Source organism: Girardinichthys multiradiatus, chromosome 4 (genome assembly GCF_021462225.1).
Source record: "Girardinichthys multiradiatus isolate DD_20200921_A chromosome 4, DD_fGirMul_XY1, whole genome shotgun sequence".
NCBI lineage: Eukaryota > Metazoa > Chordata > Actinopteri > Cyprinodontiformes > Goodeidae > Girardinichthys > Girardinichthys multiradiatus.
This window is the reverse complement of record NC_061797.1, coordinates 24,927,749-24,945,698: the sequence shown is the minus strand read 5'-3', so window position 1 is coordinate 24,945,698 and position 17,950 is coordinate 24,927,749. Positions and strand designations below refer to the sequence as shown.

Below are 17,950 nucleotides of genomic sequence, written 5' to 3'. Positions count from 1 at the left end.
GCATTTTCATTTTCAAAGTGAAGCTGCATTTTTTGGACTCATTAATAAAATAAAAAATAAATCATCCAAACTGCATTTTAATTTTCTTCTTCAAGACTGCTCAATTTGTAAATTAATTAAAATGATAAATAAAATAGTGTTTGACATTTAAATTTCAAAAGATGTCTCAGCAAAAAGTGACTAAAATTCATTTTGCAATGTCAAATTTGAAAAATAAAATGTATTAAAAGAAATGCTTTTTCATTTTAAAATCATAGCTTTAACACATTTGCTTCCATAGTTTCACACTTTAAAGCAAGAGAAAGTGATATAGAAGGCACCGATCAGTAAAACTGTATTAGTAGTTTATGTGTTTAATCGGAGCTCATTGTGATAATCATCTGTTTTCCAAACAGATTAAGGGATCCTGAATGGGAAGAAACTTGTGGCATCAGAAACTGAATTTGAATTGCTCTGACTGAATTTGTATTTGTGTAATTTGAAATTAAATGCACTTGTTTGAAAATGTACTGAAAATGAATTTCTCTAAACTGAAATTGAATTTTATGGTTTGAAACTGAATTCATTTGCTTTTAAAATGTATTTTGTTGTATTAAAAATTCAGTTTGACTACTCAGTTTCACTTTCAGGTCTGTAATTCAATTTCAGTTCCAAAATTCAGTTTTTTGTGTCACACATCCGGGTCCTTGAGGATAGCCACAGATTAATCGATTTACGTTTCACATTAGATTAAACTTCCTTTACGGCATGTTGAGCTGGAGCGCTGCAGCATACATGAGCTTGATGTCAATCACCAAGTCAAATGAGCATCTACAAGAAGCGTCATGTAAACAAATGATGGTCAAACAGTAACATTTATGCTACCTGTAGCTATTAGCTAAACATGCCAGATTAGCATAGTGTGCCGCCGGTGTTACGTCGGTCTGCGTTTCTCTTGCCCTTAGCTCAGTGTAATTTATGTTGCCTAGCAACCGTGTTAGCGTGAAGCGCACAGGTGTGAAGCCGAACAAATGGAGCCTGAAGGTTAATAACGCTGTCTCTACTGTAAATAACTACATGGTTTTTATTTACCCTTTTACATATTGCTGATGGGGTATAATGCTGTTTTGTTTTAAAATGTTATTGTTTTATGATCATGTTCATTATTCAGGCATTTAAAATGTTAAAAATATTTTTTTATCCCATTTCTGTCTTTCAGCCAACAAAGAAAGTTGCATCCTTCCCCAGCTTTGTTGATGGTGAGTTATTCTGCCTCCAAACCTGCTTCCCAATCAGACCAAGATACTGATGTGACATTAAAAACGTCAATAAGAATTTCACTGTCACTGTTAGATCTCTAGTCTTTATTTTGCTTGGATTTTCATGGGGTAAAGTCTAAGCCCGCACACACAGACCTGTTACAACTATATAAAAGAAAACAGCGGTTACAATATTTTCTGTAAGGCACAAGCTGCTTCTAAAAATCATCTGTCTCCCCTTGCTCTGTCTGTTTATCACTGTCCTCTCAGTCCCTGGACCCTGCGAGCCAGAAGACCTGATTGATGGCATTATCTTTGCTGCTAACTACCTGGGCTCCACCCAGCTGCTGTCTGAGAGGAACCCTTCCAAGAACATCCGGATGATGCAGGCACAAGAAGCTGTCAGCAGAGTCAAGGTAGCAAAAAGGACACTCATTCACATATATCTGCACTGATTCATGTAAAACCATAAATAGAACATACTATATTTTACATATGAAGTCATGCACTGATCAAAATCATATCTTTCTCATAAAGCACTTATGTATTTGATATGTGAAAAAACTGACTTGTTAATTGAACTCACAAAGTTAAGCTAAGTCGTTTAAGCCCAGAAAGTTAACTTAGGTTTCTTTATTTTTTAGACAATGATTCTGGTTCTTCCACAATTTTTTTATATGTAACAACTCGCCTTTGGGAAAATAATACATAAAAGGTACAGTAATCAGGTAGCAGCTGACACCAGCTGGAGGAAATGTTTTAATCTCTTTTATATAAATGTAAAACTAGCAAGTTATATGTCTCAAAACTATTTTAAGAAGTCATTTATTTTTTTGTTTACAGCCCCCTTTGTGTTGTTTGTGTTTTTTATTTATTTACTTATTTATTTATAAGGACTTATGGAAAAAAGAACTCTTGACATTGCGGGCTGATCTTTTTTTAAAGTTAATTTTATTCCAACCAACAGGTTTGTTTTTGAGTAGAAATGATACCAGCAATGTACAAGGTGCATCATTTAAAGAAATAATTTATAATTTCTCCATTTTTATTTACACTTGAACAAAATGGCATGTTGAAAATAATCAGTGAAAAATACTTTATTGGCCATGCAACAAACAAATCCGTCTTATTATTGACTGTTTCCCCTGGTGTTTTGAGGATTTATGAGCTTCAGCTCTTTGAGGTTGGAAAGCGCTCTTGCCATCACCCTCATCTTTAGCTTTTTCCTTGGATTCTCTAAAGGATTCAAGTCAGGATTCTTGCTAGGCCACTTGAAAAACATTATTATTACTTTCAGTCAGATAAAATATGATGGCAAAATGACTTTAAACCTAAATCTACATCAATCATTTTGGCCTAATTTATTATTAATATCAAATTATTAATAGATATTCGGTCTGTCCTTTGGTGCGGGTGGGTTAGTATGCAGTTTTAGTGTGTATTATTGTCAATAAAAAATATTTAGGGAAATAGAACAAGAAACCTAATTGTTGCAGATGTTGAATAATCAGCGCATCATGTTTACAAGATCCTAAGTTTTAGTTTTTTCTGTTTTGTTTTTTCTGTTTTGTTTTTTCATGCTGTTTTGTTTTTTTCTGTTTTGTTTTTTAAATATTTCTAATAAAGAGTTACCAAATACAGATACATCTAAGATGTATCTTACATAGTCTTTTGTACACGAGCATAGTCCCACTTTAAAAGAAAATCATACATTGTTATGTTTTAAATACATTAGTGATGTTTGTGTCAGTAACTTACCATAAAGGTTAACAGAAATTATAGTTATTTCATTTCCATACCCCCCAGATTGGGCTGTAGGCATCTGTTGGACACAGCCATCTCGATAATATAGTTGCTGTCATGCAAGTCTTAATATTTTCCTAATTGCAACTCGCTCTCTGCTGTGTTGAGATTGTGGTCTTCGAGTACAGGTTTAAAATAAGATGGGTTTCAGTACTGCTTTGGGCTGCCTAGTTGTTTTATTCATCATTTCTGTTCAGCTGTTAGGAAACATCGACTGAACAACTTCCTTCTTTAAAGGATACATAGAAATTTATTCCAGTTTTATTTCTCTGTTGTGTACTCAGGGTTCTTGTGCCATATGACTCATTTCACTAAAGAGCACTTTTGGGACAAGATTTGTGAGAAAACTTCTATGCAAATCCTTTGATGCAAAGTTTCAACTCAGGCACAAGTGTATCTGAGCTCCCTCTCATGTGAACACAACTATGGATACCTTCCTAATTATTGGATGACCTGCTGTGCCACTATCCACTTTTAGAAACTGAGATTCTGTGTCTGTACCTGCTACAGATGGATGAACTTAGTTGTGCTGGATGTGTTTTGAAAACAATAATTAGTTTTTTGTAATTGTGTTCCAGGTTCAGTAAGTTCAGAATTACAGTGTTTAAGCATTAAGTCTTCCCCAAAACACTTTGTAGCTCAGCAGAAGATATGTAACATTTTAAAATTCAAGGCAATTACTTCTGCAAGACTGAAAAGAGTATAGTCGGGTTATTCAGTTGCAATAAGCAACTTTGCTGCTGGGTGTCCCTTAATGCAATTCTTTAAACTTTGGTGGTTAACTCATTGACATAGGCATTATTCATGCTGGTTTTCATTAAATTAATCTGGGGAAGGAATCGGTTAGTGCACACAAGCTCTGCAGAGCATATTGGCAGATGAATTGTGTCTAAACTGTGTAGCTTATTTATGCAGATCCTGCTTACATGATATTTACTCACTTTGATGTAATATTTATGAAGCTTTATTTCCACCCTTACCATCAACTCCTTCCTGTTGACGACCCCCTGCCGAACTGCTCAGTGCCTTGGTAGATGCTGCTCAAAGCCTCACATCTCTTGCATTGCATGAAACGTCTTAAAATAATAATAGAAAATATATTTCGTCTTGGTTAGGACTGTTGCTGGTCATGTTTACAGAAATTTGATCAGGTGAATGTAATATTTTCTTGCAAAAGTACTTATACTTTTTCTGATTTGTGTGATAAGCTAACATACAGGTCCTTCTCAAAATATTAGCATATTGTGATAAAGTTAATTATTTTCTATAATGTAATGATGAAAATTTAACATTCATATATTTTAGATTCATTGCACACTAACTGAAATATTTCAGGTCTTTTATTGTCTTAATACGGATGATTTTGGCATACAGCTCATGAAAACCCAAAATTCCTATCTCACAAAATTAGCATATTTCATCCGGCCAATAAAAGAAAAGTGTTTTTAATACAAAAAACGTCAACCTTCAAATAATCATGTACAGTTATGCACTCAATACTTGGTCGGGAATCCTTTGGCAGAAATGACTGCCTCAATGCGGCGTGGCATGGAGGAAATCAGCCTGTGGCACTGCTGAGGTCTTATGGAGGCCCAGGATGCTTCGATAGCGGCCTTTAGCTCATCCAGAGTGTTGGGTCTTGAGTCTCTCAACGTTCTCTTCACAATATCCCACAGATTCTCTATGGGGTTCAGGTCAGGAGAGTTGGCAGGCCAATTGAGCACAGTGATACCATGGTCAGTAAACCATTTACCAGTGGTTTTGGCACTGTGAGCAGGTGCCAGGTCGTACTGAAAAATGAAATCTTCATCTCCATAAAGCTTTTCAGCAGATGGAAGCATGAAGTGCTCCAAAATCTCCTGATAGCTAGCTGCATTGACCCTGCCCTTGATAAAACACAGTGGACCAACACCAGCAGCTGACACGGCACCCCAGACCATCACTGACTGTGGGTACTTGACACTGGACTTCCGGCATTTTGGCATTTCCTTCTCCCCAGTCTTCCTCCAGACTCTGGCACCTTGATTTCCGAAGGACATGCAGAATTTGCTTTCATCCGAAAAAAGTACTTTGGACCACTGACCAACAGTCCAGTGCTGCTTCTCTGTAGCCCAGGTCTGGGGAATGCAGCACCTGTAGCCCATTTCCTGCACAACACCTGTTTCTACTCCAGAAACAGTCCACTGCTTCCGCAGGTCCCCCAAGGTCTGGAATCGGCCCTTCTCCACAATCTTCCTCAGGGTCCGGTCACCTCTTCTCATTGTGGAGCGTTTTCTGCCACACCTTTTCCTTCCCACAGACTTCCCACTGAGGTGCCTTGATACAGCACTCTGGGAACAGCCTATTCATTCAGAAATTTCTTTCTCTGTCTTACCCTCTTGCTTGAGGGTGTCAATAGTGGCCTTCTGGACAGCAGTCAGGTCGGCAGTCTTACCCATGATTGGGGTTTTGAGTGATGAACCAGGCTGGGAGTTTTAAAGGCCTCAGGAATCTTTTGCAGGTGTTTAGAGTTAACTCGTTGATTCAGATGATTAGGTTCATAGCTCGTTTAGAGACCCTTTTAATGATATGCTAATTTTGTGAGATAGAAATTTTGGGTTTTCATGAGCTGTATGCCACAATCATCCATATTAAGACAATAAAAGACCTTAAATATTTCAGTTAGTTTGCAATGAATCTAAAATATATGAATGTTAAATTTTCATCATTACATTATGGAAAATAATGAACTTTATCAAAATATGCTAATATTTTGGGAAGGACCTGTAAAGTGGTGCATACTTGTAAAGTAAAAGGAAAATGATATATTGTTTTCAAAATGTTTTCCAAAATATTAATTTCAGTTTGGGTCTGGAATTTGACTTGGGCATTTTAACACATGAATATTCTTTGATCTAAACCATTCGTACGTGGTTCTTGCTGCTTGTTAAGGGTTATTAACCTGCTGGAAGGAGGACTTCCACCTCAGTCACTTTTGCAGCCAGTACCAGGTTTTAGCAGTATTTATCTTCATCCATCTTCCTATCAACTCTGACCAACGGCCCTGTCTCTGCTGAAAGCAAATGCATCCCCAAAGCATGGTCCTGCCTCCCCCATGTTTCCCTGTGGCAGTGGTGTTTGTGGGTGATGTGCAGTGCTAGTTTTCCATCATAAAATTTAGCACATTAGTCAGAACATTTAATGTTGGTCTAATCTGACCAGAGCATAGGATTTCAAAAGGTTGTTGTGACCTTTGCATGGCTTGTGGCAAACATTTGACATCTAGTGGCTTTCTGTCAGCGAAGTGTTTTTCTTTTTGTCGCTCTTCTCTAAAAGTCATATTTGTTGAGTGCTACTATTTGCTTTCCTTTCAACATACTATCCCACCTGAGCTTTATCTCTGCAGCTCCTCCAGAGTGACAAAGATTCTCTGATTAATGTTCCCCTTACCATTTTTGAAAATGGATTAGTGCTTTTTGATATGATCAGAGCATGGGAAAATGTTTTCCAATCTTACCCTACTTTAAAGGTAAGCTGTCTGGTGGATTGCTTGGTCTTCACGATGCTGTTTGTGCACTAATGTTCTCTAACACACTTTTATAGAACACGTGTTTTTATACTAAGATTACATGACACAGAAGAGGGCTTCTTTTGCTAATTTAGTCATTTGGATTGTATATCCCAGTATCAGAGTAAAGTTGCAAAATATAAATGCACACCGCACTTTGCATTCTTTTTGTAAAACTAATTTAAATCTATGTATAATTTTTCTTTCACCTTACAATTATACACTACCTTGTGTTGATCTGTCACATAAAGTCCCAATAAAATGCACTAAACCTTGTGGTTCTAATGTGACAAATGTGCAAAAGCATTGAAGGTGTATGAATGCTTTTGCAAGGCCCTGTAGATAGACAGAGGGTTAGCAGCCCAGCTTGAACCTCGGCTAGAAGGATAGTAAAACATTACAAACTTATTTTTAAAAAGATCAAAGACTGTAGGGGCCACTACTTTAACAACATTATTCGTAAACTAGTCAGACGCACATTAGTTTCTAAGTGCCCTCAGTCTGTTTTGTTGCACCATGTTTCCGATGCAGCCAAAAGAAACAAACCCATAGCATCGAGTAAATCCTTTCACTACATAATCTGTTTTTGTTCTGTCCAGGTCCTTCTCAAAACATTTGCATATTGTGATAAAGTTCATTATTTTCTATAATGTAATGATGAAAATTTAATATTCATATATTTTAGATTCATTGCACACTAACTGAAATATTTCAGGTCTTTCATTGTCTTAATACGGATGATTTTGGCATACAGCTCATGAAAACCCAAAATTCCTATCTCACAAAATTAGCATATTTCATCCGACCAATAAAAGAAAAGTGTTTTTAATACAAAAAACGTCAGCCTTCAAATAATCATGTACAGTTATGCACTCAATACTTGGTCGGGAATCCTTTGGCAGAAATGACTGCTTCAATGCGGCGTGGCATGGAGGCAATCAGCCTGTGGCACTGCTGAGGTCTTATGGAGGCCCAGGATGCTTCGATAGCGGCCTTTAGCTCATCCAGAGTGTTGGGTCTTGAGTCTCTCAACGTTCTCTTCACAATATCCCACAGATTCTCTATGGGGTTCAGGTCAGGAGAGTTGGCAGGCCAATTGAGCATAGTGATACCATGGTCAGTAAACCATTTACCAGTGGTTTTGGCACTGTGAGCAGGTGCCAGGTCGTGCTGAAAAATGAAATCTTCATCTCCATAAAGCTTTTCAGCAGATGGAAGCATGAAGTGCTCCAAAATCTCCTGATAGCTAGCTGCATTGACCCTGCCCTTGATAAAACACAGTGGACCAACACCAGCAGCTGACACGGCACCCCAGACCATCACTGACTGTGGGTACTTGACACTGGACTTCTGGCATTTTGGCATTTCCTTCTCCCCAGTCTTCCTCCAGACTCTGGCACCTTGATTTCCGAATGACATGCAGAATTTGCTTTCATCCAAAAAAAGTATTTTGGACCACTGAGCAACAGTCCAGTGCTGCTTCTCTGTAGCCCAGGTCAGGCGCTTCCGCCGCTGTTTCTGGTTCAAAGGTGGCTTGACCTGGGGAATTCGGCACCTGTAGCCCATTTCCTGCACACGCCTGTGCACGGTGGCTCTGGATGTTTCTACTCCAGACTCAGTCCACTGCTTCCGCAGGTCCCCCAAGGTCTGGAATCGGCCCTTCTCCACAATCTTCCTCAGGGTCCGGTCACCTCTTCTCGTTGTGCAGCGTTTTCTGCCACACTTTTTCCTTCCCACAGACTTCCCACTGAGGTGCCTTGATACAGCACTCTGGGGACAGCCTATTCGTTCAGAAATTTCTTTCTGTGTCTTACCCTCTTGCTTGAGGGTGTCAATAGTGGCCTTCTGGACAGCAGTCAGGCCGGCAGTCTTTCTCATGATTGGAGTTTTGAGTGATGAACCAGGCTGGGAGTTTTAAAGGCCTCAGGAATCTTTTGCAGGTGTTTAGAGTTAACTCGTTGAATCAGATGATTAGGTTCATAGCTCGTTTAGAGACCCTTTTAATGATATGCTAATTTTGTGAGATAGAAATTTTGGGTTTTCATGAGCTGTATGCCAAAATCATCCGTATTAAGACAATAAAAGACCTGAAATATTTCAGTTAGTGTGCAATGAATCTAAAATATATGAATGTTAAATTTACATCATGATATTATGGAAAATAATGAACTTTATCACAATATGCTAATTTTTTGAGAAGGACCTGTATCTGATGCTGATTGCTGTCCTGCTGGGCTGCTACTATTCAGACTCTGACATTGACGTCTACAAGCTGAGTCCATTGAAGAAAGTATTTTGAAATTTAAACTTAGTGCCTTTATTTGATTTGGAAATGGTGCTTTCCCATTTGTCCCGCTTGTTTGTTGGGAAATTATTTGACAATAAAACGGGAAATGAATTAAAACACCTGCAGTTGCTGAAACCAATCAGACAGAACATTGTCACAATTTGGAACCAGTTTCTATTTATAGCTCCTTGTTTTTAATATGTGTTTACAAGAGAAGAAGCAATTATCATCCTGTGTAATTACTGTTTTGATTTGTATGTGATAATCAACACTGTGCTGTGCAAATCTCACACCCACACATGCTCAACACAGTCATACACAGCTCCTCTGTCTCTGTCACGCTCCGTTTTGCTAGAACAACATGTGGTTTGGGGCTTTACTGTCTCACTCGTATTTTCTTTATAATCCTTCTTTATGTCCTCCTGCTCTTCCTCCTGTTTTTTGTGCTCCTGTATCTGCTGACCTTGTCCCGTCCCAACGCCTGCCTGCTTCCTGCCTACCTGCCTGCCTTCCTGCCAGAGGGTTCAGAAGGCTGCCAAAATCAAGAAGAAGGCGGTGTGTAACAAACAGAGCAAAAGGAAGAGCCTCTGGTCACTCTCCTTCCACTCTTACCTTTTTCTTTTACATTGAACTTTTGCTTGTCTGTGTGTCCTCGCTCATCTCTCTCTTAGGCCTTATAAAAAATTGTTGCACAGAGATCAACAATTTTTGTCCATGTTTGTTTTATGCATTCTGCTGAGTGTAAAGGTGCTGTTGCTATCGAGTCTGGGATTCCTATAAAAACTTCAGAGTCTTGTCTGCTAAATATTTTGATAAAAAATGTTTGAAATTGATTACAGGCCTTAATTTCACTATTATGGCAAACCAAAGAGTGACATCCAACAAGTGTGACCACATAGTATGAGAAACAGGACACAACTCTATGCAGTCGCTCCAGACTCAGCATCCAAATAGGCTTTGTGATGTTGCTTCTGGAATTCACTGGGAATGAGACTATTCTGCTGTCCGCAAGTAAAATATTCTCTGAAGCACGTTGCCAGCATGGTTGATCCACACCTTGCTCTGCTATTTGAGAGTCCAAGAGTTCAGTTTTACCTGTTTTACTCCACAATCCTTTTTTCTACAGTGCATCAGGCTTCAACAGCAGAACAATTTACCCATCACCTTCATAGTACATAAAACTCCCACAAATGTTGCTGTAGTCAAACAGAAGTTTTAAATCAGATTCAACAAGAGCTTTTTTAAAAAGTTTACTGATCCAACTGAACAGATTTTCTGTAACTGTTCATAGTTTTGTATGACCACTTAGTTATGTGTGAAAGCTTCATCTCACTGCTTTGCTTTGTTGGCCTTAATGTTTATTTTCCCCAATAGATAATTTAAACTGTCACAGCAGCAAGATAGTCAAAATTGCACATCTAGGAAGCCAATTTAAAGAAAATTAACACTATTTTCATAGAAAAAAGAGATACTGTATAAATGAGGAAAAATATATGTATTTGTAGTATTGTAAATTTATAGTTTATTGTTTTTTTTACGGCACTACCAGCTTTTATTTTTCTCAATGTAAGCTAATAAGCTAATAGGAAAGGGGTAGAGAGAGGGGGAAGACATGCAGCAAAGGTTGCCTGGGCCAGGAGTCTAACCCGCGACAGCTGAGTCGAGGACTGAAGCCTCTTAATATGGGTCACGCATTTTTCTCCTGCGCCACCGGCGTGCACTGACTTTATAGGTTTTTATTGTAGAGTCTTAATGCTGATGGGAGGAAAGACCTTCTGAAGTGTTCCTTTCTTTACTGTGGCAGCCACAACCTGCTGCTGAAGTAGCTCCACTGTAGAGTCCAGGGGACAGGCCACAGCTGAACTGGGCCTCCTGACTAGCTTGTCTAGTCCCACTCTGTGCAGCCGCCCCTACAGCAGACCACAGTGTAGAACACCGCAGAGGTTAGGGTTAGGGCTATCACAGTGTTGTGGAATGTCCTGAACAGAGCCCTACATACATTAAAGGACCTGAGTCTTCTCAAAAGGTGGAGGCGACTCTGGCCCTTCTTGTTGGTGTGTGTGGGTCAGTCCAGCTTATTGTTGAGGTAAACACCCAGGTGTCTATACTTTGCCATAGTTTCAATATTCAAGCCCTGGATGTTCAGTGGTGGAGTAGGAGTGACCTTCCTATAAAAGTTAGTCTCTTTAGTCTGGTTGATGTTGATGTGCAGATGGGTCCATGCACACCATCCAACAAAGTCGGTGTTGACCTCCCTGTACTCCAGATCGTGCCAGAGTCACGGCTCACAATGGCCGTGTAATTAGAGAACTTCTGGAGGTGACAGCTGGCGGTGTTGTGTCTGAAGTCTGAGATGTAGAGATTGAGAAGGAAAGACGAGAGTACAGTTCCCTAAGGAGCCTCTGTGCTGCAGACTACCACATCTGAAACACAGCTGCAAAGCCTCATATGATGTGGTCTATCTGTAAAATAGTTTGTGGTCCATGCAGCGAGAGAACTGTCAACTCCCACGTCGTGCAGCTTCACCCTCAGCAGTAAAGGCTGGATGGTGTTGAAAACACAGGAGAAGTCAAAAAACATTACCTTTACAGTGCTCCCAGGATGGTCCAGGTGTGAAAAGGCCCATTGAAGCATGTAGATGACAGCCCCCTCCCTGGATGATATGCAAACTGAAGGGTGTCCAGTTCAGAGCTCGTCAGGGACCAAAGGTGTTTTAAAACAGTCCTCTCCATTGTCAGGTGAGAGGTGAGGGCAACTGGCCTGAAGTGGTTTGGCTCCCACGGGTACGCAGTTTTGGGGACTAGAACTACACAGGAGGTCTTCCATGGGGCAAACACCTTCTTCAAACTGAAGCTACCTCATGTGCAATACTGGAACAACCTGTAAATATTCTTGTACATATATTTTTTCCACCTGCACAGTCCTTTTTTTATAACTTTTTATAACTTTATAACTTTTTTAACTTTTTAATATTTATTTTCTTTAATTTGTACTACTTGCCTGCACTGTTTTGTTCTGTTTTTGGAAATTTCGTTGCACCCATGTGGAGCAATGACAAATAAAGAATTCAGATTCTTATTCTGAAGCTCAGGTTAAAGATGTACTGCAGTAAATCACCAAGTAGGAATGCACTGTCCCTGAGTAGTCTGGGGCTCATACCCAGGTCCAGCCGCCTTTTGAACCTTTTTCTCTCTCAGTTGTCTTTTCACATTGTCAGACGTTATATAGAGTGCTGGAGTGGAGGAGGGTGAGGCCGCCTGAAAAGGGAGCGGGTGGGGAAAGGTGCAGCTGATGGTGCCAGGCCACAGGAGGAGGAGGTGGTGTGTATCAGCAGGTCATTGTTTTGGAGTGAGGAAGAGGAGGGGACAGGTGCAGAGTCAAATCTGCATCAACAGATTCAGTTTATTTACCCAGTCCCTCAGACTCAGGCACCCTCCCACTGTCCTTATTGTGGCCTGAGATGGGCTATAGGCTTCTTCACACCTCACTGGCATTGTTCTTTTGGAGGCACTTTTCCAGCATTCTCCTGTAGCTGTCCTTGCCTCTTCTGATTTCCACCTTGAATTCCCTCTGGACCCTTTTCGATTCCTCTGTCCCCTGATCTGAAAGCCTGCTTCTTCTTGTTCAGCAGTGCTTTAAGATAAGTGGTGGCCCAGGGTTTATTATTGGAGAAACACTTCTTCTGGTAGGCACAGTGTTCTCCACACAGAAGTTTATATAGTCTGTGACACAGATAGTAATGTTGCCCAATGTAAGCCGTACAGCACATCCCAGTCAGTAGGCTAGAAACAGTTCTTTAAAGCCAGGCTGGCTTTATCAGTCCATGTCTTGACATACCATTTGGCGAGGCGTTGAAGATTCACCATGGGTATATGGTTCAAGTGGAAGGTGGAGATGTATGCATCCTTGATTTACATACAGCAACTACAGCATTCTGTTGTCTCTGACATGGCGTTTTATATACTGTTTTAAAGTTGGGAGATCGGTGGAAAAAAGGCGTGATTGAAATCTCCTGAGTTGAGGAGGAGGGTTTGGGGATGTAATGTCCGCAGCTGTGACATTACTGTGTGAAGGAGCTCACAGGCTGCAGCAGCATCGTCTGATGGGAATGTAAGCAATTAACACAATCCCAGGGAAAGTAGTATGGCCAGAGGATGAAACAGACTCAGCACACAGGATAAGATGGTAAATTAGGTTTATTTCTACTGTAGACTTTGTTTAAGGAATCTTGAGTTGGAGTTGTCCAGAAGCCAGAGGAGGAGGAGGTAAACCCAGGAATCCAAGGAGAGAGAGAGAGAGAGTACTGGTGATGAGAATATTTACAGTGCAGTCCTTAGGAGAGAGTATTACCAGATGTTGGCAGGCAGGTAGGCAGATAGGCAGGTCGACAGGCAGGCAGACGGATAGGCAGACAGACAGGAGTCCACATAACTGAGGTTATGTTCCAGCAAAGGTCTGTATCAGCAGCTACCTTAAGAAGCCCATGAGCTCATTAGGAGAATGCGTTGCAGCTGCAGACAATGAGCTGCCAGAACCAACCAGAAGGGGAGGAGCAGAGATCCTACAGCACCCTCCTCTCAACGATTGCCTCCAGGCAATCCAGAACGCTTTTCAGGATGGCGTTTGTAAAAGGACGTGATGAGAGCAGGGTCCAGGATGTGAGAACGGGGAACCCAGGTTCTCTCTTCAGGTCCATATCCTGCCCAATCCACAAGATATTGAAAACCACACCCCCTACGCCGAACATCCAGGATACGATTGACCGTACATGCAGGGTGGTCATCAATGAGTCGAGCAGGAGGAGGGGGCTTGGTGAGAGGACTCAGGGGGCTTTCCGAGACTGGCTTGATCTGGGAAACATGGAAAGTAGGGTGAATGTGCATGGAAGATGGTAGTTTGAGTCTCACCGCAGATGGGTTGATGATCCTCTCGATGAGAAAAGGGCCAATGAAACGGGGGGCCAACTTTCTAGAAGTATCTTTTAATTTAATATTCCTGGTGGAAAGCCAGACTCTCTGATTGATGCGGTAGACAGGTGCAGCAGAACGGTGACGGTTAGTGAACTTCTTATTTTGTTCCAGGGTGCGTAGGAGGGTCCTCCTGGTCTGTTGCCAGATCCTACGACACCTGGAAACATAATGCTGAAAAGAGGGGACCAGGATGTCACATTCAACACTGGGAAACAGCGGGGGTAGATAGCCCAGTGAAGCCTCAAAGGGGGACAAACCAGTAGCAGAGGAAGTATGTGTGTTGTGAGCATATTCGATCCATGTGAGATGTTTGCACCAAGAAGAGGGGTTGTCATTTATTACGCACCTCAAGGCGACTTCAAGTTCCTGGTTGCATCTTTCTGTCTGTCCATTAGATTGGGGGTGGTATCCAGACAAAAGACGAACGGAGGCACCTAGAGCTTTGCAAAACTCCTTCCAAACTTGCGAGATGAACTGCGGGCCTCGGTCAGAAACAATGTCCAAAGGTATGCCATGGATGCGGAAAACGTGGAGAACCAGGAGTTGGGCAGTCTCCAATGCAGACGGAAGCTTGGGTAAAGGAACAAAATGGGCTGTTTTAGAGAATCTGTCAACAACAGTAAGGATGACTGTGTTACCGTCAGATGGCGGGAGACCAGTGATGAAATCAATGGAAATGTGGGACCAGGGGCGGCTAGGGGTGGGCAGAGGTTGAAGAAGACCAGCAGGGGGTTGATTAGTGTTCTTGTTTTGAGCACATGTGGGACAAGCTGCAACAAAATCTTTAATGTTGAGGTTCATAGTCGGCCACCAGAAAAACCTTGGATGACAAGTCATTTTATTGTTGTGCACCCAATCCAGAACTTTATTGACGACAGAGTTGGGAACGAACAGCTTGCCCACTGGGCCAGTACCTGGGTCAGGTTCGGACCTCTGTGCCTCCCTGATGTCCTTTTCAATGGCCCAGGTGAGGGCGCCCACAATACAAGAATCCGGTAGGATGGAAGCTTCAGTCTTGAGTTGGTCAGAATGAGAGAACTGGCGAGAGAGAGCGTCAGGCTTAATGTTCTTGGAACCGGGTCTGTAGGAGATAGAAAAATGAAAACGAGCAAAAAACAGAGACCAACGGGCTTGTCTGGGGTTAAGTCTCTTGGCATTTTGAATGTAGGAGAGGTTCTAATGATCAGTCCAAATGAGAAAAGGGACTTCAGTACCCTCTAACCAATGCCGCCATTCCTCAAGCACCAACTTGATGGCTAACAGTTCACGGTTGCCCACATCATAATTTTGCTCTGCTGGAGACAAGCGACGAGAAAAATAGGAACAAGGATGTACCTTATCATCCAGAGGAGACCGTTGAGATAGAATAGCCCCTACTCCAATGTCAGAAGCATCAACCTCTACAATAAATTGTGCACATGGAACAGGATGGGTCAATATGGGTGCTGAAGAAAATACAGGTTCTTCTCATAATATTAGCATATTGTGATAAAGTTCATTATTTTCCATAATGTCATGATGAAAATTTAACACTCATATATTTTAGATTTATTGCACACTAACTGAAATATTTCAGGTCTTTTATTGTCTTAATATGGATGATTTTGGCATACAGCTCATGAAAACCCAAAATTCCTATCTCACAAAATTAGCATATTTCATCCAGCCAATAAAAGAAAAGTGTTTTTAATACAAAAAACGTCAATCTTCAAATAATCATGTACAGTTATGCACTCAATACTTGGTCGGGAATCCTTTGGCAGAAATGACTGCTTCAATGCGGTGTGGCATGGAGGCAATCAGCCTGTGGCACTGCTGAGGTCTTATGGAGGCCCAGGATGCTTCGATAGCAGCCTTTAGCTCATCCAGAGTGTTGGGTCTTGAGTCTCTCAACGTTCTCTTCACAATATCCCACAGATTCTCTATGGGGTTCAAGTCAGGAGAGTTGGCAGGCCAATTGAGCAGAGTGATACCATGGTCAGTAAACCATTTACCAGTGGTTTTGGCACTGTGAGCAGGTGCCAGGTCGTGCTGAAAAATGAAATCTTCATCTCCATAAAGCTTTTCAGCAGATGGAAGCATGAAGTGCTCCAAAATCTCCTGATAGCTAGCTGCATTGACCCTGCCCTTGATAAAACACAGTGGACCAACACCAGCAGATGACACGGCACCCCAGACCTTCACTGACTGTGGGTACTTGACACTGGACTTCTGGCATTTTGGCATTTCCTTCTCCCCAGTCTTCCTCCAGACTCTGGCACCTTGATTTCCAAAAGACATGCAGAATTAGCTTTCATCCGAAAAAAGTACTTTGGACCACTGAGCAACAGTCCAGTGCTGCTTCTCTGTAGCCCAGGTCAGGCGCTTCTGCCGCTGTTTCTGGTTCAAAAGTGGCTTGACCTGGGGAATGCGGCACCTGTAGCCCATTTCCTGCACACGCCTGTGCACGGTGGCTCTGGATGTTTCTACTCCAGACTCAGTCCACTGCTTCCGCAGGTCCCCCAAGGTCTGGAATCGGCCCTTCTCCACAATCTTCCTCAGGGTCCGGTCACCTCTTCTCATTGTGCAGCGTTTTCTGCCACACTTTTTCCTTCCCACAGACTTCCCACTGAGGTGCCTTGATACAGCACTCTGGGAACAGCCTATTCGTTCAGAAATTTCTTTCTGTGTCTTACCCTCTTGCTTGAGGGTGTCAATAGTGGCCTTCTGGACAGCAGTCAGGTCGGCAGTCTTACCCATGATTGGGGTTTTGAGTGATGAACCAGGCTGGGAGTTTTAAAGGCCTCAGGAATCTTTTGCAGGTGTTTAGAGTTAACTCGTTGAATCAGATGATTAGGTTCATAGCTCGTTTAGAGACCCTTTTAATGATATGCTAATTTTGTGAGATAGAAATTTGGGGTTTTCATGAGCTGTATGCCAAAATCATCCATATTAAGACAATAAAAGACCTTAAATATTTCAGTTAGTGTGAAATTAATCTAAAATATATGAATGTTAAATTTTCATCATGACATTATGGAAAATAATTAACTTTATCAAAATATGCTAATATTTTGAGAAGGACCTGTAGAGTCTTTAATTCCCCAAATGCCCTTTCTGCCTCAGGAGTCCAATGGAACATTTTCAGAGAGGAGGTGAGTTGAGTGAGAGGTGCAGTGACCTGGCTGTAGTTCCTTATAAACCTCCAATAAAAATTTGCAAATCCCAAGAACCTTTGAAGTTGCCTGCGATCAGTTGGAGTAGGCCATTCTGCCACTGCCTTGGTTTTCTCGGGATCAGTTCTGTACCTGCCTGCCTCAAAAATAAAACCCAAAAAAGACGCAGATGTGACACTGAATTCGCACTTTTCGGCTTTAACAAAGAGTTGATTCTCAAAAAGCCTCTGGAGAACTGTTCTGACATGCTGGCGATGTTGTTCTATGTCCTGGGAAAAAATCTAAATGTCATCCAGATAAACAAAAACAAAGAGGTTGAGAAAGTCACGAAGAACATCATTAATAAGAGCCTGGAAAACAGCGGGTGCATTAGTCAACCCGAAAGGCATAACCAAATACTCAAAATGTCCTAGGGGGGTTTTGAAAGATGTTTTCCACTCATCACCCTCTCGGATCCGGACCAAATGGTAAGCATTGCGCAGGTCGAGTTTAGTGAAGATCTTGGCAGAATGTAATTGTTCATGTATGGAATCAATAAGTGGCAGTGGGTATTTATTTTTAATAGTGATTTGATTCAATCCTCTATAATCAATACAAGGTCTTAATGTGCCGTCCTTCTTACCCACGAAGAAGAATCCGGCGCCAACAGGGGAGGTAGACGGACGAATGATCCCAGATGCTAAAGAATCCTCAATGTACTCTTTCATGACCCTTCTCTTGGGTCCGGTGAGTTTAAAGAGTCTGCTGGATGGTAGCGGAGCGCCTGGGAGGAGATCAATAGGGCAGTCATAGGGGCAATGCAGAGGTAAAGAAAGAGCCCCTTGTTTGCTAAACACAGGTGCGAGATTGTGGTATTCAGGTGGAACTTTGGACAGATCAACAGGCTCAGAAGGTTTGAGTTGTTTGATAGAGTGAGAGACAGCAGTTCTTAAGCAGTTCTGGAGACAGAG

The 17,950-nt window shown here is 41.6% G+C and overlaps 1 protein-coding gene across 5 annotated transcripts in view; it reads left to right on the top strand.

Annotated features, from left to right (window-relative positions):
- The window catches only part of apba2b (amyloid beta (A4) precursor protein-binding, family A, member 2b), a 78,777-nt gene that overhangs the window by 43,600 nt on the left and 17,227 nt on the right, over positions 1-17,950 (top strand). For 3 of the 5 annotated variants that reach the window (XM_047362859.1, XM_047362856.1, XM_047362857.1), the window contains exons 5-7: positions 1,199-1,238; positions 1,509-1,654; positions 9,395-9,430. In XM_047362859.1, coding sequence (XP_047218815.1) covers positions 1,199-1,238; positions 1,509-1,654; positions 9,395-9,430 — 222 coding nt within the window. The remainder of the gene's footprint in view (positions 1-1,198; positions 1,239-1,508; positions 1,655-9,394; positions 9,431-17,950) is intronic. The other 2 variants (XM_047362860.1, XM_047362858.1) reach the window with 1 other exon arrangement.